Source organism: Pleurodeles waltl, chromosome 7 (assembly GCF_031143425.1).
Source record: "Pleurodeles waltl isolate 20211129_DDA chromosome 7, aPleWal1.hap1.20221129, whole genome shotgun sequence".
NCBI lineage: Eukaryota > Metazoa > Chordata > Amphibia > Caudata > Salamandridae > Pleurodeles > Pleurodeles waltl.
The window spans coordinates 204,385,135-204,411,151 of NC_090446.1; the positions used below are offsets into that span (position 1 = coordinate 204,385,135).

At 42.5% G+C, this 26,017-nt stretch overlaps 1 protein-coding gene across 1 annotated transcript in view; it reads right to left on the reverse strand.

Moving 5' to 3' along the window:
- VAPB (VAMP associated protein B and C) overlaps nucleotides 1-26,017 on the reverse strand; it is a 316,279-nt gene that overhangs the window by 146,811 nt on the left and 143,451 nt on the right. The window contains exon 3 of the mRNA XM_069243578.1: nucleotides 12,177-12,280. Coding sequence (XP_069099679.1) covers nucleotides 12,177-12,280 — 104 coding nt within the window. The remainder of the gene's footprint in view (nucleotides 1-12,176; nucleotides 12,281-26,017) is intronic.

Sequence of the window (26,017 nt, forward strand, 5' to 3'; positions counted from 1 at the left end):
TAAGGCACCCAAGAGCGAGTCTTTTCTATGAGCCCAAAAAAAAAACACTGCATCTTTTCTTTGATGGAGATGGCATTGGGGCGGGATCAAGAGTGACCGGACAGAAGCAACTCCTCTATCTCAGGTTATTTCACCTCTATTTGACTGATAAAAGGATTGCCTGGAAAGGAGATGGCCCCTTTGGTTAAAAAACAAAAACAAAAAAAAAACCACGATAAATTAAGAACAATGTTTTCTTGTGCTCCAGTCCCACAGGAGTCTTAGATTGTGTGAGAACACAAAACTGGGAAGTCAGCAATTTGCATCTGAACCTCCTATTTGATACCTAAAATCCAAGGCCATAAGTGTCCTGCGATGACAACTTCATGTACCACCTGACATGCAGCTAAATAAGCACTCTACAGTCACACAAATCAATTTGTTTGAAGATAAAGATAATCTTACTCTCATTAAGGTCAACTTCTGCTTCAAGACACATCAGGATATCACTACACAAAGAAACTTCAGCTTGTCTATGTAAATGGGGCAGGAGCTAAGGAAGGGACCCTCTAGAGTTGTAGGTCTTCTTGGCCAACAAATCAAGCACCCAACTCTATCCAGATGCATCACTACCCACAAAATGATCTCAGAGCAGTTTGGCTACAGTCAAAACTAAGACGTCTGCAAGGGGACTTGGCTGTTGAAACAAATCCAAACGCCCCCCAAATTTACACTCAACCTTGGTTAAAACAGATAATTAATGCTGGCTAATAAAAAATGTATTGATCTGGTTCACCAAGTCGCCAGTACCTCAAACTGGAAATGATCCTAGGCTTGGGTTTGTTTCATGGAGATCTGGGACTCCCTAGCCACAGAAGTTATGCTCAGAATGAGGGAGGCGGTTCCCTGGGGACAATGGATTTACCTGGCCAGCCCCACTCAAAATGCTTCTAGTCATCTGCACCTTCACCATCATCCTCTCCCAGCGCTCCCACATCACCCCCTCTGCCAAGTGCCTCCAACGGGAGGAGGTAGGCAAGACCTTCTCAAATCTAAACCCAAGCACCTAGAGAAGGGGGGCTTTACAGGTCTCACTTACTGAGGTGGATGACAAAGTCTGGACCTTTACAATTACAAGGGTCACAGGAACTAATGGCATCAAAGAATCAGTAGAGAACATTAATGTATCAGCAATAGTTGCTCTTTAGTCCCTCTAAGTGTAGGTAAAAAATAAATCTACTAAAACTTTTGCTTCTGAAATGGCACCCTATTGTTTTCAGATTAATGTTAATTCTCATTATCCATCTGAAAAAGGATATTACATACAAGATTGTTCAGAGGGACACCTGTGAAATCACCTTCATAGTGTCTTAAGGAGACTCCCATAACTCTCATATTGAAAGTTGTAACTGCTTCTCAAGTTCTATTCACAGATTTATTATTAAGCAAATAGCTACCCAGAATGGGCATTACTGCGCTAACGGATCTTGCTTGACTAGTGAGTGTTTAAACATATAAATAGTTTGTTGCCCTTTCTGAAGCTTAGTCATTTGTTGTTTTTCCTAAGGGGGGTAAAGACTTCCAGAGTTTGGGGGCAAGAGAGGCAAACAAGCAACCTCCACATCTAGGAATGGAGATAAGGCATAAGTTGTTGACCCTAAGTCTTCTGTTAGCAAGGTAGGGGTAAATGATGCAGTGAAGGATAGGCAGGTCTACCAACATTTTTGCACGATGTGCAATGCAAAGAGCTATGAATTGTAACCTTCTACTTATTGGCAAACCATTGGAGTGTGGTTAGAGCCAGACTGGCAGATTGAGTTTTGAGTATACCTAACAGTACTCAAGCAGCAGCATTTTGGATGACTAGTAACTTTGATGACAGAGTGGACTAATTAATGAAGGAAATTGCTGCAGTCAAGGCGAGACAGTATGAGGCCTTGAACAACTATTCTACGCACATCCATAGGAAGCCTTTTAAGAGTCTTCCTCAGTGCTCTGAGTAGGCTGAAGCAACTAGTTGCAACCTTCTTTGCCTGGGAGGCTATGGTAAAATGACTATCAAGTGTACCACCAAGACTTTTCACCTCTGGTTTGGGGAGTGCGAGATCACCCAGGGCCACAGGCTAGTTAAGTTGGTCCTATAGTGAAGGATTGTTGAAAATGTTGTCCCAATTTAACCTTCGGCAGCTACCTTCCATCCATACCTGTTCTAGACTTAAGTTTAGTTTTTGAGATATAGAGCCTAAGTTAGGTGATAGAGAAACGATAATGAAAATGTCACTTACCCAGTGTACATCTGTTCGTGGCATCAGTCGCTGAGATTCACATGGTATGCATGAGCTCGCCATCTGGTGTTGGGTCGGAGTGTTACAAGTTGTTTTTCTTCGAAGAAGTGTTTTCGAGTCACGGGACCGAGTGACTCCTCCTTCTGTGCTCATTGCGCATGGGCGTCGACTCCATCTTCGATTGTTTTCCCCGCAGAGGGTGAGGTAGGAGTTGTACTATAGTAATAGTGCCCGCGCAATGAAAAATGTAAGTATGTACCTATTAAAGGATTAAGTAATATATATACAAATGTACAAAATTGAAGGTGACTTCTGAACTGCTACAGGCTTCCGGGGAGGTGGGTGGGTCCATGTGAATCTCAGCGACTGATGCCACGAACAGATGTACACTGGGTAAGTGACATTTTCAGTTCCATGGCATCTGTCGCTGTAGATACACATGGTATGCATAGACTAGTAAGCAGTTAGTTCCCCATAAGCGGTGGTTTTAGCCTGTAGGAGTAGAAGTTGTCTGAAATAGAGTTCTTAATACAGCTTGACCTACTGTAGCTTGTTGTGCGGATAGCACATCTATACAGTAGTGTTTGGTGAATGTGTGAGGCGTAGACCAAGTGGCTGCCTTACATATTTCCTGCATTGGGATGTTTCCTAAAAAGGCCATTGAAGCACCTTTTTTCCTTGTTGAATGTGCCCTGGGAGTAATGGGCAGTTGTCTTTTTGCTTTAAGGTAGCAGATTTGGATGCATTTAACTATCCATCTGGCTATACCTTGTTTTGATATTGGGTTACCTGCATGAGGTTTTTGGAATGCAATAAATAGCTGTTTAGTTTTTCTGATGTTCTTTGTTCTGTCAATGTAGTACATTAATGCTCTTTTGACATCTAATGTATGTAGTGCTCTTTCAGCCACAGAATCTGGCTGTGGGAAAAATACTGGTAGTTCTACCGTTTGATTTAGATGGAATGGTGAAATAACTTTTGGTAAAAATTTTGGATTAGGTCGTAGGACGACCTTATTTTTATGTATTTGTATAAAAGGCTCTTGTGTTGTGAACGCTTGAATTTCACTTACTCTTCTTAGAGATGTAATGGCGATGAGAAAGGCAACTTTCCAGGTTAGGAATTGTATTCCACAAGAGTGCATGGGTTCGAAAGGTGGGCCCATGAGTCTTGTTAGAACCACGTTTAGGTTCCATGAAGGAACAGGTGGTGTTCTTGGTGGTATAATTCTTTTAAGCCCTTCTATAAATGCTTTGATAACTGGTATCCTATACAAGGAAGTTGAATAGGTAGTTTGCAGGTATGCAGATATTGCTGCAAGGTGTATTTTAATAGAAGAGAAGGCTAGCTTTGCTTTTTGTAAATGGAGCAAGTAATTTACTATACGTTTTGGAGTTGCATCTAGCGGTTGTATCTGATTATGATGGCAGTACCAAACAAATCTTTTCCACTTACTTGCGTAGCAGTGTCTAGTGGATGGCCTTCTGGCCTGCTTTATGACTTCCATACACTCTTGGCTAAGTTGTAAGTGTCCGAATTCTAGGATTTCAGGAGCCAGATTGCTAGATTCAGCGATGCTGGGTCCGGGTGTCTGATCTGTTGGTTGTGTTGCGTTAACAGATCTGGTTTGTTGGGCAGTTTGATGTGTGGTACTACAGACAGATCTAGCAGTGTTGTGTACCAGGGTTGTCTTGCCCACGTTGGTGCTATTAAAATGAGTTTGAGTTTGTTTTGACTCAATTTGTTTACTAGGTAAGGAAGGAGAGGGAGAGGAGGAAAAGCGTAAGCAAATATTCCCGACCAGTTCATCCATAGGGCATTGCCTTGGGATTGCTTGTGTGGGTATCTGGACGCGAAGTTTTGGCATTTTGCGTTCTCTTTTGTTGCAAATAAGTCTATTTGTGGTGTTCCCCAGAGTGTGAAGTAGGTGTTCAGAATCTGTGGGTGGATTTCCCATTCGTGGACTTGCTGGTGATCTCGAGAGAGATTGTCTGCCAGCTGATTCTGGATCCCCGGAATAAACTGTGCTATTAGACCAATCTGATGGTGGATTGCCCACTTCCATATTTTTTGAGCTAACAAGCTTAACTGCGTTGAATGTGTTCCTCCTTGTTTGTTTAGATAATACATCGTTGTCATGTTGTCTGTTTTGACAAGGATGTATTTGTGGGTTATGATTGGTTGGAAAGCTTTTAGTGCTTGAAAAACTGCTAATAATTCTAGATGATTTATATGCAGTTTTGTTTGATGTATGTTCCATTGTCCTCTTATGTTGTGTTGATTGAGATGTGCTCCCCACCCTGTCATGGAAGCATCTGTTGTTATTACGTACTCTGGCACTGGGTCTTGGAAAGGCCGCCCTATGTTTAAATTTATACTGTTCCACCATAGAAGCGAGAGGTAAGTTTGGCGGTCTAGCAACACCAGATCTAGAAGGTGACCCTGTGCTTGAGACCACTGTGAGGCTAGGCACTGTTGTAAGGGCCTCATGTGCAGTCTTGCGTTTGGGACAATGGCTATGCATGAGGACATCATGCCTAGGAGCTGTAGTATTGTTCTTGCTTGTATTGTTTGGTTTGGAGACATGTGTTGAATGACCCTGTTGAAATTGTGGATCCTTTGTGGAGTTGGCGTTGCTACTCCTTTTGTCGTGTCTATTATGGCTCCTAGATATTGCTGTACTTTGCTTGGCAGAATGTTTGATTTTGCAAAGTTGACGGTGAACCCTAGTTTGTAGAGGGTTTGTATGACTTGATTTGTGTGGTTTGAGCATTGTGTGAGCGAACTGGTTTTGATTAGCCAGTCGTCTAGATACGGGAACACATGTATTTGCTGCCTTCTGATGTGTGCAGCGACTACTGCTAGGCATTTTGTGAATACTCTTGGAGCGGTTGTTAAACCAAAAGGCAATACTTTGAATTGGTAATGTATTCCTTTGAATACAAACCTTAGATATTTCCTGTGTGATTGATGTATTGGTATATGGAAATATGCGTCCTTGAGGTCTAGGGTTGTCATGTAGTTGTGTTTTTTGAGCAATGGTAACACTTCTTGTAGTGTGACCATGTGAAAGTGGTCTGATTTGATGAATGTGTTTACTACTCTGAGGTCTAGAATTGGTCTCAGTGTTTCGTCCTTTTTTGGTATCAAGTACAGTGAATAAACTCCTGTGTTTATTTGTGTGCTTGGTACTAATTCTATTGCATTTTTTTGCAGTAGTGCTTGAACTTCTATCTCTAGAAGCTGTGAATGGTATTTTGATAAATTTTGTGATTTTGGTGGTATGTCTGGAGGGAATTGCAGGAATTCTATGCAATAACCATGCTGGATAATTGCTAGGACCCATGTGTCTGTAGTTATTTTGTCCCATGCTTCGTAATATTGACGTATCCTCCCCCCCACTGGTGTTGTGTGGGAGGGGTGTGTGACATGTGAGTCACTGCTTGTTGGTAGTGGTTTTGGGGCTTTGAAATCTTCCCCTATTCCTAGGGAATTGCCCCCCTCTATACTGGCCCCGAAAACCTCCCCTGTACTGTCCCTGGTAGGTGGGCGGTGCGGACTGTGAGGTGCTAGCTTGTGTGGCCTGACCCCGAAACCCTCCTCTAAAAGGTGTTTTGCGGAAGGTGTTATAAGATCCTCTGCTCTGCGGGGAGTAGAGTGCGCCCATGGCCTTGGCAGTGTCAGTGTCCTTCTTGAGCTTTTCTATGGCTGTGTCGACCTCCGGACCGAACAGAAGTTTTTCGTTTACTGGCATGTTAAGCACTGCCTGCTGAATTTCTGGCTTGAATCCAGACGTTCTGAGCCATGCGTGCCTACGGATGGTAACCGACGTATTAATGGTCCTCGCGGCCGTGTCTGCTGCATCCATGGAGGAGCGTATTTGATTGTTGGAAATGTTTTGACCCTCCTCAACAACCTGTTTTGCTCTTTTTTGCAGATCTTTTGGGAGATGTTCAATGAGATGCTGCATCTCATCCCAGTGGGCTCTGTCGTATCGCGCTAGCAGCGCTTGTGAATTTGCGATGCGCCACTGGTTTGCTGCTTGGACAGCAACCCTCTTCCCGGCTGCATCGAACTTCCTGCTTTCTTTATCTGGGGGAGGTGCATCCCCAGAAGTGTGTGAATTTGCCCGTTTTCTGGCAGCCCCTACCACCACAGAATCTGGTGGCAGCTGAGAGGTGATGAATACAGGGTCTGTAGGAGGCGCCTTATACTTTTTGTCCACCCTAGGCGTCACTGCCCTACTTTTAACTGGCTCCTTGAAAATGTCCTTTGCATGGCGTAGCATGCCTGGGAGCATCGGCAGGCTTTGGTAGGAGCTGTGGGTTGAAGAGAGGGTGTTAAATAAAAAATCATCCTCTACTTGTTCCGAGTGGAGTTCCACATTATGGAATAGTGCTGCTCTAGCCACCACTTGTGAGTAGGCTGTGCTGTCTTCCGGTGGTGATGGCCTAGTTGGGTATGTGTCTGGGCTGTTATCAGACACTGGTGCGTCGTACAAGTCCCACGCATCCTGATCTTGGTCATCGTGGCTCATGGCGGTGTGAGCTGGCGAATGTGACGGGGTGTAAGTTGGCGAAGCCGGAGTTACAGGTGGAGGTGAGGGAGGAGGTGTTACCTTTTGTGCTGTTTGTTGCTGAGAAGTAAACTGAAGCGTTCTCTTTCGTTTGACAGGTGGAAGGGTACTGATCTTCCCAGTCCCCTGCTGAATAAAGATACGCTTTTGCGTGTGATCCACGTCAGTGGATTGCAGTTCTTGTTCAAATCTATGTTTGTTCATTTGAGAAGACATAGAATGCTCTTCAGTATAGGAGCCAGAAACAGGGTCTGATGTCGCTTTTTTCGGCTCCGAAAACCCTGTCGATTGTTTTTTCGGCTCCGAGGTAACCTTCCTCTTTTTCTGTGCCGAAAATTCTTGGCCTCTATGGTCTTCGGCGCCACTGTCTCGGCATCGATCCGTGTCGACACCGAACTCTCGGTGTCGATGCTTCTGTTTAGCACTCTCTCGGTCCCGAGGAGGCTGCATGCCGGTGTCTCGACCGGAGTCGGACGATCTCGACACTGAATGGGCCTTTTTCGGTGCCGATTGTTGGTCACCGAGAATTTGGGTGGAGCCATGGCCGGTTGGCAGTGGCGTCCCCTGGGCCTTCTTTCCTTTTTTAAGGTCTGATCTCGACGTCTTACTCACAGTTTTTGTAGAGTCTAGCTCGTCGGAGTCTGAATCCTGGATGGAAAAGGATTCCTCCTGTTCCTCTTCTGTCTCGAACTGTCGACGCTCTTTTGGCGTGGACGCCATCTGCAGTCTTCTCGCTCGACGGTCGCGCAGAGTTTTTCGGGACCGGAACGCCCGACAGGCCTCACAGGATTCTTCGCTGTGCTCGGGTGACAGGCACAGGTTACAGACCGAGTGTAGGTCCGTATAAGGATATTTGTTGTGGCATTCGGGGCAGAATCGAAACGGGGTCCGTTCCATCGGCGTTGTTCTCCACGCGGTCGGGCCGACTAGGCCCCGACGGGGTGCCGAAATCTACCCCGAAGGGCACCGAAGCGCTTCGATGTTCAACGCGTCGTCGTATGTGTCTATCTCTAACCGGATCGCAACGATACCGTCGAAAATCTTCCGTTTTCAGCTATCTTTCCGTTCCGAAACTCGGAGCGACAGGAACACGTCCGAACCCGATGGCGGAAAGAAAACAATCGAAGATGGAGTCGACGCCCATGCGCAATGAGCACAGAAGGAGGAGTCACTCGGTCCCGTGACTCGAAAACACTTCTTCGAAGAAAAACAACTTGTAACACTCCGACCCAACACCAGATGGCGAGCTCATGCATACCATGTGTATCTACAGCGACAGATGCCATCGAACTCTGCATTTCACCAGCATAGTATACCATGGTGAACCTTAAAGAGCAGATGAAGTCGGTTAAAAAGTATTGGGCTGGAGGACGAGCCCTGTGGCACTCAGCACTTTAGCTGATGGTTCATAGAGAGAAAAGGCTCCTCGCTGACTTGGAAGCTCCTATTATTAAGGAATGATGAAAGCCATTTTAAGGTGCTACCATGCATACTTCTTCCAGTCTGCAGAGTAGAAGGGGATAGAAAACCATTTCAAAAATTGCACTTAAAGAAGAATAGACGCAGGTGATCTGCCATGATCAAGGGCCTTTTTAAGATCGTGTGTAGCGATCCGGAGCGCAGTTTACATACTGCAGTCTGGTCAATAACCCGTTTGAGTGGAGTGCAGTATGTTGTTCAGTACTGGGAATTCCTTTTCTTGGATTTTCCTAACACCAGGAAGTAGCGAAATAGGTCTGTAATTTTCAATCAGCTCAGGATTCAATGATTTCTTTAGTTGGGGGCATATGATACCATGTTTCCATGCATCTAGGATGCATGTATTCAAGATAGAGTTGTATTATGTCCGTCAGGGACGAGATAAAGACATCTCCCCCTTTCAGGAGGATGACTAAGGTGGGCAGATTCAAGCAGAGAGACTGATTTCACTGTGCTTGCTATATTTAGTATTTCATTCTTACTCAGTTGCAGGAAATTGGAGAGCTCAACCTTGGAATTATGGGCTATGGACTTTATTAGTCCTGGTATTGTGGCCTGGTGATCCTGATAAGAGCATCGTAGGTGAGCCTGACTTTCCCAAGAAGATGATTGGCAAGCAGTATTGGGCTTTAGAAGGAAGCTGACAATGGTGTAGATTTCCCTGGAGAAATTTTAGGATAGACTGATCCTATATGCAAAGTCACCCAACCTAGCCCTACAAAAGACATGTGGATATTTTTTCAGGACCTTTTTATAGGCCTGCTTGCATGCGTCATCATAGTTGCCCCTTCACACCTTTTTTTTTTTAGTTCTCTGAACTCTGGCGAGAACCACAGAACTTTATCCCGAAGCTGGGAATTTTTACTGGTTGTTAGGGGGATTAGCATATCTAAGGTGGTGCTAACCCTTTACTTAAACACTATGTAGGATGTGGAGATGTCTCCCTCGAGTCCTGGGGCTGAATTACATAAAGCCTTTTCCCAGCTGGTAGTGTCCAATTTGGACCACTGCCAGGTAATCATTGATTGAGATATCTTGGATTTTGTTTCTGTTATTCTATAACTGGAGAACAGAATCACAAACTGATCCGATCAACAAATTGGTATGAGGAAGATTGCTGTCATGTTAGAAATACTGGTCAAAGTTAGGTCTAATATATTGGCATTATTGTGTGTGGGACCTAATCAGTTTAAAGAGCTGAATCACTGATAAGCCCTGTAGGAAGTTTACAGCTTAAGTACATGCTTAGACTTTAAAATAAATGTTTAGGTCGCCTAGTAGTGCAAAGTTTGGTGTCTGAAGACTGTATGAGGCTAGAATGTCTGGTAAGGCCTGAACAAACTTTGAGTCAGGCCCTGGCAGGCGACAGACAAGTAATAATGAAAGTTAAAGACTTTTGCAGTCTGGGATTTGGCACTGGGGTGAACTTGCAATCAATGTTGCTTTTAAAAGTTGTCATTCTCCCCATCCCCCACCCCCTCCAACCCACCAAATCTTATCACTCCAGTCACTTCTGGCGATTGAGTAGCCAGGAGGAAGTGCTACTGCTATGGTTGGCCAACTGTTGTATTTAAGTCACTTTTCATCAGGAAAAGGGCTTCAGGGCCATTGTGATCTGAAAGGATGAATAATTCTGATTTGTGTTTTTGGGGGTGGGGGGGGGGGGGGGGGGGGGGGAGATCTACAGTTAATTAGGAACATATGCCACAGGTAACCTAGCTGACTTTATGCATTCTGACAGCAATTCCTTTGGAGCATAGATGGTTCACCAAACGCCTTAAAATTGCAGGTTGGACACTTACCAGGTGGATTTGCCGGGTCCAGGGAGTTTCAACAGCAGGCTTCACTGGCTAAGCAGTTGAGGCGTTTTATGGCATCTGTGGAGTAGTTTATCTTGTTCGTGGCAAAAAGGGTGGTGGTCCTGGACCCTGGCCAGACGCAGACAGGCTTGCCTTTGGTGCACCTTCAGCGCCTCCCGACAAGTCCACATTTCGACCATCATTAAATATTGTGGCCAGGGCAGACTAGACCATCAATCTAAAGGTGGTCCCTTATGAACTCAGATTTGCGCTATCTCAAACTTCCTGCCAGATGATCCTTGGGCTGCCTTATGGCTCCCTCTTGGCGTAGTTTATTAAATCTGCTTATTTATTTTAGTGCAGCTTTCATATAACCTTTGTCACCAGGATAGAGTAGACATGTCTTACTTGTTTCAGTTTTTTCCTCAGCTTATCTATTTGCTAGCCAGTCCTTAGGTATCAGTTGTACATGAACCGAAGCCCAATCCATCATTATTACAGCCCCCTCAATGGATCCGTTGCTTTTATTAATGTTAACACACTTACATTAAGTGATCACACAGGTTGTTAAGGAATACTATGGTGGGGAGTCCAGCTCCTGCTCCGCACTAAAGGAAAGATATCAGGAGTTGACACAAAGGAGACTGGTGCTGCGCTGACGCCGAGAAGGGTGAAACACACACTAGGGTGACCCCTGCAGGAGAAACCAAAGCAGCTATGGAATCTATGGACTAAAGAACAACTTAATAAATATTTTTGTAATAAAGCAAATTAAACCAGGCCTAAACAATGAGGAGCGATCGAGCTAAAGGGAATGAAATATCAGCATTTTCTTTAGGCGGGAAGACAGAAAAGGGGCTGACCCACAAACTATTTAGGTCAGACCCAAAAGAGGGACCCAGGTAATCAGAGCCATGGTTGGTTGGAATAGAGGCATTTGTATGGATGAAAGAATGAAAGGCACTGAAATGGTGGTTGTGGGGGGGGGGGGGGGGGGTTATATACCGTCCTTTGCCGAGCAGTGATAAAAGAGAAAGTAGACTTGTTGACTAGCACAGGAACCATTTGGGGGGGGACATCTGACCGGGCAAACTCTTATGGGTAGATTTGTCTTTTTTAAGTAAGCTAGGGCACTTATTTGCCAAGTTCAGACTTCTGGGCTGTTGAGATTTCATTCTTTATTCCACAACACCTGTATTACGAGAAAAAGTGGCAATCCACAAATGGCTAAACCACAGCATTCTTTTCCTGACTAGTATCTAGAGAAAATGCATGGAAGTTTGTGAACAGTTGTCTTCCCCAGTCTTCTGTAAGGAATTAACAGATACCGCCGTAGCAACCTGAAGGTGTTCACTGCAACTCCCGTGACCAAAAAAGCCTCTTGTAGGCATTTAAGGATTCGCTGGCTACAGGAGCACAGGTTGTCCTTTTTGTAAAGACTATATGTAGAACGACAAGGTGAAACGTAGCTCATAATAAACCAATAATTATTAATTAAAATCTATTATTAGACAGGGGCATAGAAATGTTCTTAGATACGTGGGCCATGACTTCTTGCTAGCCCTGTACAATGGAACATGGAAAGCTTGGATGTTGTTGAATTTCTCCATAGAGACATCCCTTTGACATAGTTAAAGAGTAATTGAAATTGTTTCTTCAATACTGAACCTGACAGAGGTTAGTGGGCAGCTCTTTATCTAGTGTTAACTGAAAACCCCTCTTTCTGGGGCAGGGGCGATCTTATTAAGAAGAAAAAAAGTTTTTTTTTTTAATTAGGTACTGGCAGGAAGTGCACTATTCCACCAAGTTCAATCAGTCCATTCTGGAAAAGATGTTGACAAGCCTTATTAGAAAATCTTAGTGTTAACGACTTTACAGAACATTCTACAGACCTGCGAGCTGCTGGCAATTTAAGACATATAATCAAGGAGATAATGGACAACAGTACTACTTGCATATATGTTTAGTATTGTGCAACACACAACTATTGCTGTCCGCCATACAGTCACAAAATAAAAACATGAAATTTTATATTTCAAAATCAGACTTTATACTTACTACTGCTTCCATATCTGAAGTATCCGGCGGTGCAACCAAGGACTGTACCATGAACTTGTGTTTACTTTTCTCGTTGGGGTCATAATCGAAGGGTTGTAGCATCACTTGAGAAATAAATTTTTGAAACAGTTAGCAACTACAGAAGATTTTTTACTTCCAAGTAATCAATAATATATACGTACAAATACAAGAGTATTAACAGATGCTTGTTTATGCTTGGTAACTAAACAGATCTTTTCCACAATATACAAAAGCCAAAACAACAGATCTAAATCTAATAGAAAAAAAAAAAAGAAGGACTGGGAAACAAGCCCGACTGTACTGTTAAACCTGATATTTCTTCGACAAACCTTTATGAAAGCCATTTTTAGGTTTCGTCTGCACAAAACTTGCTCTGTGCTTGTGAATTCAATTGTATTTAATATAAATCTTAAAAGGGGCTTACATCCTTCCCTTACTTTTCATTGGTTTGTGTACTTGCCACTTTTCCTCCATTGCGATTTGCTGTAGCATACTATTTCCTGTTCCTCGTGCATTTCTCTTCTTGAGCCATGGAATACTGAGAACTATTCTCATCTGCTTTTGTGGAACTTTTTTTAATGTTTTGCCTGCAGTGCTTGCGCTATGCTGGTTTACATAATCTCCCCGTGACTGCACGCATTTCAAGCTTGCTTGTTTCATTTCATGCCTGCACTCCAGATAAGTGCATGTGTTCTGTCTTTCCACTGCCGGCATAGCTGGACAGCTCAACGGACTTCTATGCGAAATAAGGGGCTTTTCTGAAGACCCCACCAATGCTCAGCCTCCGGTATAGGGGGCCTCGGGGGCCTGCAAATTCACCCATGTGCGTTGCATTCCCGACCAGGGACAGAGGCATCTTCACAGCCCGCATTTCTTTTCCAAATTCGCCCCGTATGCGCTGCACTCTTGCTCAGGGCTGGGCAATCTTTGTAACCTGTGCTAGTACTATGAGCTTTCATATTTCTCAACAGCATATTCACACACAAAAAGAGCAACACCAAACGTTCCTGCAATTCTTACTTGGGCATGATTTCTGCTGCATTCCAGTCACTTCCATTCCCTAATGGTGAGGCTGACCTGGGAATTACCGCGACTCCCCTAAGGGAAGCACCTGCATCAACAAAGCATTTCATGTGTCCACTGTTGTTTTTTACTTGTGTTATTTTACCACTCCCCCAGCTTTTTTGCTATTTGCGAGCGATTTACATGAGCACCACTTTCATTACACATTCACTGAGAGATGAAGTGTAAGTGATTTGCCCAATTACAGAATGTAAAATGGCTGGCAATCCTTTGGAATGCACAATTAAAACGTATTCCCATTATGCGTTCCAAAGCAGCGCCCACCATCTTGTTTTTTTGTTGTTGTTTTTTTTTTTAAGTCTTTCTTAACTGAATCCATGCACCACCATTGCTAAGTGATGGTGTGAATGAAGCTGCAGGAAGCCTAAAAGAGGAGATGCCTTACAGCGAGCCTGCGAGGAGCAGAGATTATGGGGTATTTTTAAACCTTCTTACTGGCCTTAACCTTCTGGGCTGCCGCAGAATAGACTTCAGGCATACCTTTTCAAAGAGCATGAGCTGAAATGCTATTGTCAAAAATGCAATAATCCATGGGAGCCAAATAATGCCCAGATTAATCAGTGCTCTAAAAAAATGAGCTTGGCCTGATCTACTACTTATTCGTGTGATGCAGAGAAGACAAAATGAATTCACAAATGACAGCTCTTAACTGATTATCCCTCAGCTGTGCTTCTCTTTAGATGCAAAGAACTAAGTGAAAAAATCTGCATATACCACAATTACTCCAAAATGTATCCTTTCTAATACAATGTCTGGAAGCGATTTGATCTAATAAATGGTTTAAGATTCATAAACTTCCAAAACTCTAACAGTATGTTTAGATATGGCTTACTATTACACTAATTAGGTGCTCTTGGTCTTTTAAATGTACCTCTGCAGGGGATATTTACTTGCAACAAGTCAAGCTAATGCGTGCATTTTTTTTTTTACTGTTTGCCAAATTTTAGCGACAATTCTTGTTTTTGAAGAGTAAGGGCCTTTCAAGGAAAACGTCTCAAACCTGAAGCTTGCGATAGTGGTTAAGTTACTGACAACTTCTCCCCAGCTTCTCTCTGTGCCTTAGGACAGCGACAATGCTTGAGGGACTGTTTCTTTGCTGTCAAAAATCTTCATACTATATAATGTTCTGCTAGCCCAGTAGTTACAAGAAGTACAATTCTCCACAATGACATGCTTTATGGAGCTACAGTGGAAGGTAAGGAATAAGAGCTTGTGGGCTGCTCAGGTACATCTAACTTTTGCTGATAAGTACCCGGTACTAGTTGAAGTGCAGGCACCATCAGGGAGAGATGAGAAAGAATTCGCCTAGGCACTGTCAGGCTCTTACGTTTATAATAAAGAGTATATATAGAACACAATATTGTACCATAAGTAAGTCAGTTTTGACTCTGTGAAATAGAAGATATAACTCACACATACAAACACATACCAGCCCAGTGACCCAGACACCTATGATTTGCCTTACAATCGACTATGGCTTTGCAACAAACATCACCTAAATCTACGACTCATCCCACAACTAGTGTACAAAAAGACTCATCACATCATACATCCAACACACTTTCGGCTTCATAATCAGTTACTAAAAAAGTACCTTCAACCCAACAATATTTATAAGACACCACCTTTCAAAATCTACTTATAATCTGCCTTGCCTAAACAGAACACAGTAGACAAATTCACTGAAACCGCTCCATAGATCCCCTACACCCCCCAAATCCCCTCTACGTTCAAACCCGCTTTTCACAAATTTTGGGGTCAATTTTCTATATTACCAACATCACCTGAAGGTACAGGAGTGCTTTATATTACCACCAGTTACTCCATACAAGCACACAGTTAACTAAATCACCTCTGCAATTAAACTTGCTTTTCACATTTTTATTTGAGAGTCAGTTTTCTATAGCAACAATATCACTCAATGATGCAGGAGCAGTTTATATTACCACTAGTTACTGCACAATATATTGACTTAAAAAAAAAAAAAAAAACACAACCTTTACGGACCTTATTTAACTTATATTGCAGAACCGCTCACCACCCTACAACTTACAAAAAAAAAAAAATATCACATAAGCCAAACCTATTCCATTTGCCAAGGTTAGTTGTATAACGCAGTAGCAGTAAAAACCCTAACACTTTCAAAGTATCTCTTAGAATCAGAGAGGGGAGCTATTGGGGGTGCTGAAAGGGCATTTAGGGCCCAGCAGTTTTAGGTACCCTTTTTCCTGCTAAAAAAAAAGCGGTCTCCGTGTGAAGCAGCTCCAGTGATATGGGAATCATAGCGGGTCCGCTTTCTGACTGACAATTAGCTGGTTCAAGCAGGGAGACAGCAGACCAGGGAGGTAGCGGACAGCACAGCAGTTGAACATTATATGCTATGGCTTGGCCACACTGGCTTCCTAGATAAGGAGTCACTTCAACAACTGTGCAGGTGAAGGGATTGAAACGTAAAGGGAATGAGAGGATTAATCATGCTTTTAACTCTCCGCAGATCAATACAGCAGCAAATTGGTGCTTGAAGAACTATGTCTGGTTCAATGCCTGGCCCAAGAGACTCGGTCCTCTACCCTTCACTAAGGCCAAGGTCAACAATCTGGGCATCTGGTTCGATGATAAACTCTTGTGACAAGTCGATCACTGCATTAGCAGGGAAATGCTTTGGGATGCGGAGATCGCTGAAGACAACTTTCCATCACCTACCAGAGTCTGCTCCAAAAACCGTAATCCAAGCTCTTGTTATATTCTATCTGGACAACTGCAATGATCTCTACCTAGACGTGTCTCAGACTCGCCTGAGCAGACTCCAACGGGTTCAGAACACTGCAGCACGGGTACTGCTCAACCTGCCCAAGAGTGTTTCTACTGGAACACTGGCCTCTGGTGAGGAAGGGAAAAAAAAAAAAAAAAAAACACATTTAAAGCTCTCTGCTATTACTATAAGGCTCTATTCTCCCACAGTCCACGCTGTCTCCATACAATGGCCAGGACACATGTGCCATCCAGAAGGTTGAGATTTGCTGAAGCGAAACTGGCCGACCATCCTAAAATTTTTAAAAAAGTCAGGAATGCAAGTAGCCTCTTTGGCTACTTCACATCTAAAATCTCAAACCCTCTCCCCCTCGCAATCTAGCAGGCTTCAACCGAAACTCTCACCAGGAAAATTATAAAAATGGCTTTTTGGGTCTAGTTAAGAAATGGTTCAATATGGTGGGCAATCTTTTCGGGAGTCAGGATCACAGTGCAGAGGAGGGAGGAGGAGGAGGAGGATTGGGGAGGGGGCAGAGGAGGAGGAAGATGATGGGGCAGAGGGGAAGAGGAAGGAGGAGGAAGAGGAGGGAGGTGGGAAGAGGAGGGGAGAGAAGACATTTTACTATTTTTCGTATTACTTTTATTATGATAATTATATAATATTAAAAATAATAAAAATCTTTCTGGCACAAAAGGTTTTTAATAAGGTTAGTGTAACATGTCACATGTAGACTAACTTACTGCCTCACTCAAAAATCAATAGCTCTTTGTGGTTCAAGAGGCACAATTCAGAGTAGGATCAACAGCGCAAGTAGGACAGGTAGTAGAACTGTCAAAGGGGTTAGCTTGGGTGAAGCTGCCCTGGGTTAGGTATACATGAAGCCAAATCCCTAGGTCTCAAACAACTTATTTCTAAAAAAAACATTTTCTGCACTGATGAATCAGATTATTCCATAAGGACATTGTAAATCCATCTTGAGAAATTGCTCGACTTCACAAAGGCTTCAATGAAAAACAGACACCTTTAGTAAGCCACAAGGCTTGCATTTTCAGGCCCTGTGCCTACTTAACACAAAAGTATTCTTGCTGAGAAAAACGCCCACATGTGCCAGATCAATCCTCAAGGACTGGTTAAGGGACATTTTGGTGATGCTTTTAGGTGTACATCAAACTGATGAAGGCAGAAAGATACATGTAAGTTGACAGTATATACATATATTTCTAACAGGAATGTCTAAGGCACATTAACTGTCATCCAGCACTCAAAGCAGGACTATCCCAACTATGCAGATCGATGAATAAGAAAGCTTTGAGAGACCACACAGAAACTCTTACTATCTCAAAAACATTTTCAAAAGAGCATCATTTCCTGAGGAAGCCTTTGGAACTGAAAGAAACTGAGATAAAAAGCCCAGTCTCAACTCTCCAAGAACACCAAGGATACTCTGGACTTCCCCACACGCCATAATACAAAATTCTTTATCCTGAGGCAGACTTAAATTCTGAAACCCCACGTTTGAAGTTACTGTTATGGCAAGCAATTTTACCAATGCAGTGATAAGGTGCAACTATAAACTACAAGTACTTTCTTGCAAATATTAGTCCTGGAAAAATAGATTTACAATAACTTAAATAACATTGATGTGGGGAGAAAAGTTACAATGCATACTTCAGACAGAGCAAAAAGCCATTGGCACTCGAGTTGAGGTAGCAGTGTAGGCTAGACAAGGTCTACTACAGAAGTGGGGAACTAGGCGCATTCAAAGTCCAGAAAATGGTAACAAGTTTGTTCATGGAAATCTAAAAGTGAAGACTTTAATAATATCCAAGATTCGTCAATCATTTTTTAAAACTTATCGTTATTTCTAAAAATTGTATAGGCATTCCACTACTATTTTCAGTCTATTTAGTGGAAGGCACATCGCCAGTCAAGGATCTTAAGTTGGTTGGTTGCAAGGGATCAACTTACCACAACTGTCTATATAACAAGCAGACAGTCGTAAAGACCCATCCCAGCAGTTATGACCAGGGATACCAATGATGTTTGTTTCAAGTGGTGTCTGATTTAAAGGAACATTTGTGGCTTAGCCTCTTCAACGGTCTCAGAAGCTTGGGTTTCAGAAGTGATTACCCCACCATGTAAGCCACAGAGAATAATTTGTGATTGTTCTAGACCCATTTCATTGTCAAACTGTGCTGCAAAGATCTTTCCTAGGTTGTTGGATAATCAGTCAAACAACATTATGCGCTCAACTATAATTGGAGACAAGAAAGGATTTATTCTTCTGGGAATGCAGGTAACCTCTATCATTCTGGGCATGATCATCCTTACATGTGCATAGCAAGTCTAAGCTATTCAACCATGAAAGTAGGTTACAGCCATGACAACGTATCATCTTTGCATCCCACATGTTACAAAAGAGAAGTCAATTGATTTAAGTGCTCACTTTACACAAAACTATGTTCCACATCATCTATAAACTCACCCTCAAATCTCTACATTGGATGTCTGGTTACTTTCCTCCATGTATCATTTTATTAGCACTTTACAGGTATTCAAATCTCCAGGAATTTTTGCCAGTTTCCATTAGTCTTGCACGTCCCCCTACTCGTCTCCACTCCAGTAACCATGTCCCTGTCACCTCTCTGCTGTTCATGATCGATGGAGGGGCTCCCAAATATATCTAGGTCGTGATGTAAGCAGACGAAAAATCAACAATCTGGTTCACCGTTTCAAAATGGTACATCCTTCAGCAAGTCTCTAAAGGGGAGAACTGGCTAACTAACAAATACCACACCCATTTATGAGCTAATCACAAAGTCATTGTTGAAACTCTTCTTTATGAATATGGTAAGTCTTCAACATAGCTCAGTAGAGCCACAGAGGTAGACAGACACCAGGGCACCTACCATGTCTGAAAGTGAAGTAAATATCAGTTTCAGTATTCTATTAAGTTGGAGAATTTCTGTACTGCTCGTATAAAGTCAGCCTCAAGGTGAAAGCACCATGTGTAATACACCTCTTACCAGAAGGATTTTAATCTTGTTAGAGTACAATGCAATCTATGGGAAAAGTGATGCCTCAAGCTTGTGAGCAGCACTATTGCCATTGTTCATTTGTTTACTGGACCTCTAGTCTGCATTCAGGGGTGCAGATAGCACATGCTACTCTACTGGCAATACATACAGTTTAGGTGCAGTCACTAACATTTTGCCAAAAAAAAAAAAACCGTTATTCAGACTCCTGTATAGGGGTCATATACAACTACTTCTGCAGATAGCAAGAATACTATAGCATATATCAAGAATTCGACATCAAAAGAGAAAAGCAAGGCAACCCCCTTACGTCAGAGCTTGAAATTAACATATTAAAACACTTGTCTGGTGTTCAGCAGGTGAAATCCTTTCTGAATAATGTATATTCAAGTAAAGAAATCACTACGCAGACCTTTATGTGTATACTTATAACCCAAACCAGGATGTACTTACTGTTGATGAACACATTATGGAATTTGTATCACTATCTAGTTTTTTGAGAATAAATCTACTTTTAAGTTGCCAACTCTCCCTATCCCTGCTTTGAGATACAAGCAAAATAGTTGCAAGTAACCTTAATCAATTTGTGCCGTTGAATCTAGATTAGACTATGCTTAGGCATATAAAATGGGTTATCATATATACATACATACATATATATATATATATATATATATATATATATATATATATATACACACACACACACATATATACACACACACACACACACACACCTCACATTGTTAAATAAAATAACCTATTTACCATAAGTACAACTTTGTGCTTTAATCTTTAATAGGAAGATACAGCTATCATTCAGTGGATACTAACCCTCATTGTGCAATCCACTGAAGCTAAGAATAACCAAAACCTGAGGCTGTCAAAAAAGCAGAAATGGTTTTACAGAAGGACACAGCTATCACTGGGTGACGCAAAGGAAGATCATTAAGGCTTTTAGATAAACACTAGATAAGAAAGACAAAACGTTCTACTGACTAGGCTTGATCTAAATCATAAGGCTGCAATTTGGTACATGTTCTCTGTTCCAAAATGCTTTCAATGAGATTACCAGGACTTGGAACAATATTTGAAAAAACAAAGTGGGACATTAAAGGAAGTCAAGAATGTCTAAACGATAAGCTAAGCTGTGAAGGAAAGCCAGATTATCTATTGGGAGTGTTGTTAACCGATGAGTAAATTATGGTCTTGGGTGCCTCTCTCTTCTGCTAAAGGCAATAGGTTGTTGAGATTCAGGTATCAACAAATCATCAACTCATGGGTTTCCTTCTTAACCTCTTCACTGCCGGGCCTTTTCCTCCTGGGTGCCAAGCCTTTTTTTTTGGCTATTTGGGGCAGTTCGTGCTTAGGCCCTCATAACGTCTTGTCCACATAAGCTACCCACGCCAAATTTGCATCCTTTTTTTCCAACATCCTAGGGATTTTAGAGGTATCCAGACTTCGTGGGTTCCCCTGAAGGACATCAAGAAATTAGCCAAAATACAGTCAAAAGTTCGATTTTTTTTCAAAAACAAAATTGAAAAAAAGGGCTGCAGAAAAAGGCTTGTGGTTCTTTCCCTGAAAATGCCATCAACAAAGAGTTTGCAGTGCTAAAATCACCAGCTTCCAGGAACAGGCAGACCTGAATCAGAAAACCACAATTTTCAACACAATTTTGGCATTTTACTGGGACATACCCCATTTTTAAAAAATGTTGTGCTTTCAGCCTCCTTCCAGTTAGTGACAGAAATGGATGTGAAACCAATGCTGGATCCCAGAAAGCTAAACATTTCTGAAAAGACGACAAAATTCTGAATTCAGCAAGGGGTAATTTGTGTAGATGCTGTAGTTTCCTACAGAAAATAACAGCTGAAATTAAAAAATATTGAAATTGAGGTGAAAAAAAAACTGCCATTTTTCTCAACGTTTTACTGTAACTTTTTCCTGCGATGTCAGGTTTTTACAAGCTATATTCCGTTACATCTGCTGGACTCTTCTGGTTGTGGAGATATATAGGGCTTGTAGGTTCATCAAGAACTCTAGGTACCTAGAGCCAATAAATGAGCTGGACCTTGCCATGGGTTTTTATTCTATACCGGGTATACAGCAATTTATTTGCTGAAATATATAGAGTGAAAAAATAGGTATCAAGAAAACCTTTGGATTTCCAAAATGGGCACACGATAAGGTGTTGAGAAACAGTGGTTATATGCACATCTCTGAATTCCGGGGTGGCCATACTAGCATGTGAATAACAGGGCATTTCTCAAATATATATATATATATATTTTTCTTTTTTACATACTGCCTCACATTTGGAAGGAAATAATGTAGAGAAAGTCAAGGGGCAATAACACTTGTTTTGCTATTCTGTGTTCCGCCAAGACTCCCAATAAAAATGGTATCTCACGTGTGTGGATAGGCCTAATGCTCACTACAGGAAACGCAACATGGACATCACATTTTTACACTGAAATCTGACATGTTTTTTGTAAAGTGCCTAGCTGTGGATTTTGGCCTCTATCTCAGCCGGCACCTAGGGAAAGGTATCAAACCTGCGCATATTTGAAAACTGGACACCTAGGGAAATCCAAGATGGGGTGACTTGTGGGGCTCTCACCAGATTCGGTTACCCAGAATCCTTTGCAAACCTCAATTTGGCTAAAGAAAACACTTTTTCCCCTCACACTTCGGTGATACAAAGTTCTGGAGTCTGAGAGGAGCCACAAACTTTCTTGCACCCAGAGTTCCAAAGTCTCGATAAAAATGGTACCTCATTTGTGAGGATAGACCTAGTGCCCGTGAAAGGAAAAGGAAATGCCCCAAAAGACTATGTGGACACTCAAAAATTATTAAATACAAAACGACGTGTTTTTGCAAGGGGGTGGGGGGGGGGGGGGGGGGGGGGGTTGGGCGAGCACCTGCGTTTTTGGCCTCGGCTTAGCCGCCATCTAAGGAAACCTACCAAACCCAGACATTTCTGAAAACTAGACACCAGAGGGAGTCTAGGGAGGTGTGACTTGTGTGGATCCCCCACTGTTTTCTTACCCAGAATCCTCAGCACACCTCAAATTTGTGTGGAATCACCGCACCGGGACAAATTTCCTACCAGCCAACGTTCCCCTCAGTCTCCCTATAAAAAGGATACCTCACTTGTGTAGGAGGGCCAAGTGCCTGTGACAGGGAGGAGCCAAAAACATGTTGAAATGGAGGGGGAACCAAAGTGGGTCCAAAAGGGCAGTTTGGGGGGGGGGGGGGGGGGGGGGAATTTTAGACTGACAATTGCTGCAGAATTTTACATCGGTATAGATGAGACAATGCTGGGTGGTATGAATTTTGTGTATTCCGGAAGGTTCCATCACAAAAATGTGGGAATAATTTATGATTTCCAGCAAAGTTGGAGGTTTACAGGGCATTGTGGGTAAAAAAAAAATAAAAAAAAAGTTCAGGGTGCATGTGAAGCACACCACCCTGGAATCATCCAGATGTTTAATTTTCATAAGTGTCTAGGTCTTGTGGATTTTTCTATATGGCAGTTTCCCAAAGTCCAAAAAGTGCAGCCCTCACCATTCCAAGTGGGATGATTTTGAGAGTTAGCCCAGCTCTCATGGCCCAAATGTAAAACTAAAACCCAAAATAATCAAATGTCCTCTTGCTTGCCGTGGGATAAAATGTTTTAGTGTGCGGAGGAAGAGCTGAAACACTGTTACCCCCCCAGTTGGGGTGGGGGCATAACCAGGCCCATGCTGGTTGATAGCCACCACCCCACTATTTTATATTATTTTTTAATTCCCTGGCATCTAGTATGCTTTCTGCCTTGTACTTGGAAAAATGGTTCCTCCAGAGTGAACGCTTGTATTTCACTTACTCTTCTTGATTAAGTTATTGCTATTAAGAAAGCAACTTTCCAAGTGAGAAATTGAATATCACATGAATGCATGGGCTCAAATGGTGGTACCATTAATCTGGAGTACAATATTGAGATTCGATGCCGGAACTGGTGGGGTTCTTGGTGGAATAATATGTTTAAGTCCTTACATAAAGGCTTTTATGATAGGTACTCTGAAGAGAGAAGTATGTTGTATGGCTTGTAAGTATGCTGATATAGCAGTAAGATTTTAAATCGAGGAAAATCCAAATTTGCTTTTTGTAAATGAAGCAGGTAGCACACAATATCCAGTATTGATGATTTAAGTCGGTCTATATGTTTGGGCTGAAAGTAGTAAGTAAACAGTTTCCACTTGTTAGCATAGCATTGTCTAGTTGTAGGTTTGCATGCTTTCTTTAGAACTTCCATACATTCTTTTGGAAGGTGTAAATATCTAAATTCTATGACTTCAGGAGTCAAATCGCAAAGTTGAGAACACTGGGATTGGGATGCCTGATTTGACCCTTGTTCTGTGTTAACAGATCTGGTCTGTTTGGAAGTTTGTGATGAGGTACTACTGACATCTAAGAGTGCTGTGTACCAGTGCTGCTGTGCCCACGTGGGAGCTAGGAGTATCATTGTGAGAGAGGTGTGACGCAGTTTGATGAACAGAAATGGAATTAATGGGAGAGGGGGAAAAGCATAAGCAAATATCCCGGACAAGTTGATCTATAGCGCATTGCCCTTGGAAAGAGGGTGTGGGTGTCTGGATGCGAAGGTTTGGCATATTACGTTTTTGCTTGTTGCCAAAAAAGGTCTAGGACTGGTGTTACCCACATTTGAAAGTACTGTTGAAGTACCTGAGTGAATTTCCCATTTGTTTATTTGTTGCTGCGTCCTGCTTAGTAGGTCTCATAGCTGGTTGTGTTCCCCTGGGATTTACTCCACTAGCAAGTAAATCTGATTGTCAATTCCCCATTTCCATATTATTTGGGCTAGAAGGGACAACTGAGATTAATCTGTTCCTCCCCGTTTCTTGAGATAATAAAAACAGACAATATGATAACAATGTATTAGGACAGTTTTGTGTCCGAGTAGAGGCTAAAAAGCTTTGAGGGCGAGAAACACAGCTAACAATTCTAAATGTCTTATGTGATAAGTTAACTGCGTTGAATTCCATTCCTCTTGTATGGTTAGGTTGTTGGGATGAGTTCCCCAACCTGTCATTGACGCATATGTTGTTAATATGGTCTGAGGCACAGAGTCCTGAAATGACCACCCTTTTATTAAGTTGTTATTCCACCATCGTAGATATTGTGAGTTTGGCAGTCTAGCAACACTAGATCCTGTAATTGACCGGGTGCTTGAGACCACTGTTGTGAGAGACACTGTTGCAGTGTTCTCATGTTTATTCTCGCATGCAGTACTATTGCTATGCATGATGCCATCATTCCCAATAGTTTCATGATAAATATTAGTGTATCTTTGAGTGGGCAGTATTTGTGATATGAGGTTTTGAAAAGCCTGTATCCTTTGTGCATTTGGGTAGGCTAAGGCTTTTTGGGTATTGAGAATCGCACTGAGGTAAGGTTGAACCTGTGCTGGTTGAAGATGTGATATTTGGTAATTGATTGTGAAGCCTAATTTGTGTAGGGCATCTATTGAGTGTGTTGTTGGCATGGTATAATGTTGCTTGATTTTATTACCCAATCTTCTAGATAAGGAAATACATGTATGTGTTGTCTTCTTAGGTGAGCTGCTGCTAATACATCTAGGCATTTTGTGAAAAACCTTGGAGCTGTTATGCTGAAGGGAAGTACCTTGAATTGAGTGTTTTCCTGCTATTACAAATCTTGGGTATTTGCGATGAGCTGGATGTATGGAAATATGAAAGTAGCATCTCTGAGATCTAAGGCAGTCGTGTAATCTTGTTTTTGTAGTAGGGGAATTAAGTCCTGCAGAGTTACCATGTGAAAATGTTCTGAAAGGATATATAGATTTGGAGGTCTGAGATCCAGAATGGGTCTGAGAGTACCATCCTTTTTTAGTACGAGGAAATATAGTGAATATACCCCTGTTCCCTGTTGTGATATTGGAACCGTTTCTATTGCCTTTTTTTTAGTAACAGATTGCACCTCTTGCTTTAGCAGAACGTTGTGTTCTGGGGAGAGTTTGTGAGAGAGAGGGGAAATGTTTGGAGGAGTAGAATGCGTTCTAGGCAGTAACCATTGCGGATAATTGAATTTTGACTGTGAGACTGGAATTGTTGCAGTCTTCCTCCCACAGGAGTTGTGTGGGATTGTGGGATGTTGAGGAAGTCATTGTTGGGGGGGGGGGGGGGAGGGGGGAGGGAAGGGGTTTGACACTCTGAGGTTTGATATTTGCCTCTGGCTCTAAAGTGTTGACCTCTGGAAGAGCTTCTAAATGATCCTCTTGGATAATACTGCTGGGTCTGTTCAGGCTGTGAGGTGGAAGCCTCTTTAGTTTGGGATTTGAAACCTCCCCTAAACGGCTGTTTGCAAAAGGAACCCCAGTAAGGTGTGGTATATAGGGCTCCCATGGCTTTTTCAGTGTCAGTATTTCCTGAGTTTTTCAATAGTTGTGTCAATCTAGGGTCCAAATAGATGCTCCCTATCAAAGGGCATGTTAAGCACTGCATGCTGTAGTTCCGGTTTAAACCCGGACGATCTTAACCATGCATGCCTACGAATTGTTATGCTAGTGTTATCCTTCTAGCTGCAGTATCGGCTTCGTTGGGGGCATTTCTCATTTGGTTATTGGTGATTTCTTGTCCCTCTTCAACAATTTGTTGTGCTCTTTTTGTTGATGCTCTTTCGGTAAATACTGCAAGAATTCTTGCATTTCATCCCGGTGTGCCCGGTCATACCTTGCTAACAGGGCTTAGGAATTGGCAATACGCCATTGGTTAGCTCTTGTGTAGCCACCCTCTTACCAGCCACATCAAACTTTCTGCTTTCCTTGTCAGGGGGAGGAGTATCCCCTGAGGATTGGCTATTGGCCTTTTCCTTGCAGCACGGACTAAAATAGAGTCTGGTGGTACCTGTTGTGTGAAACAAACTGG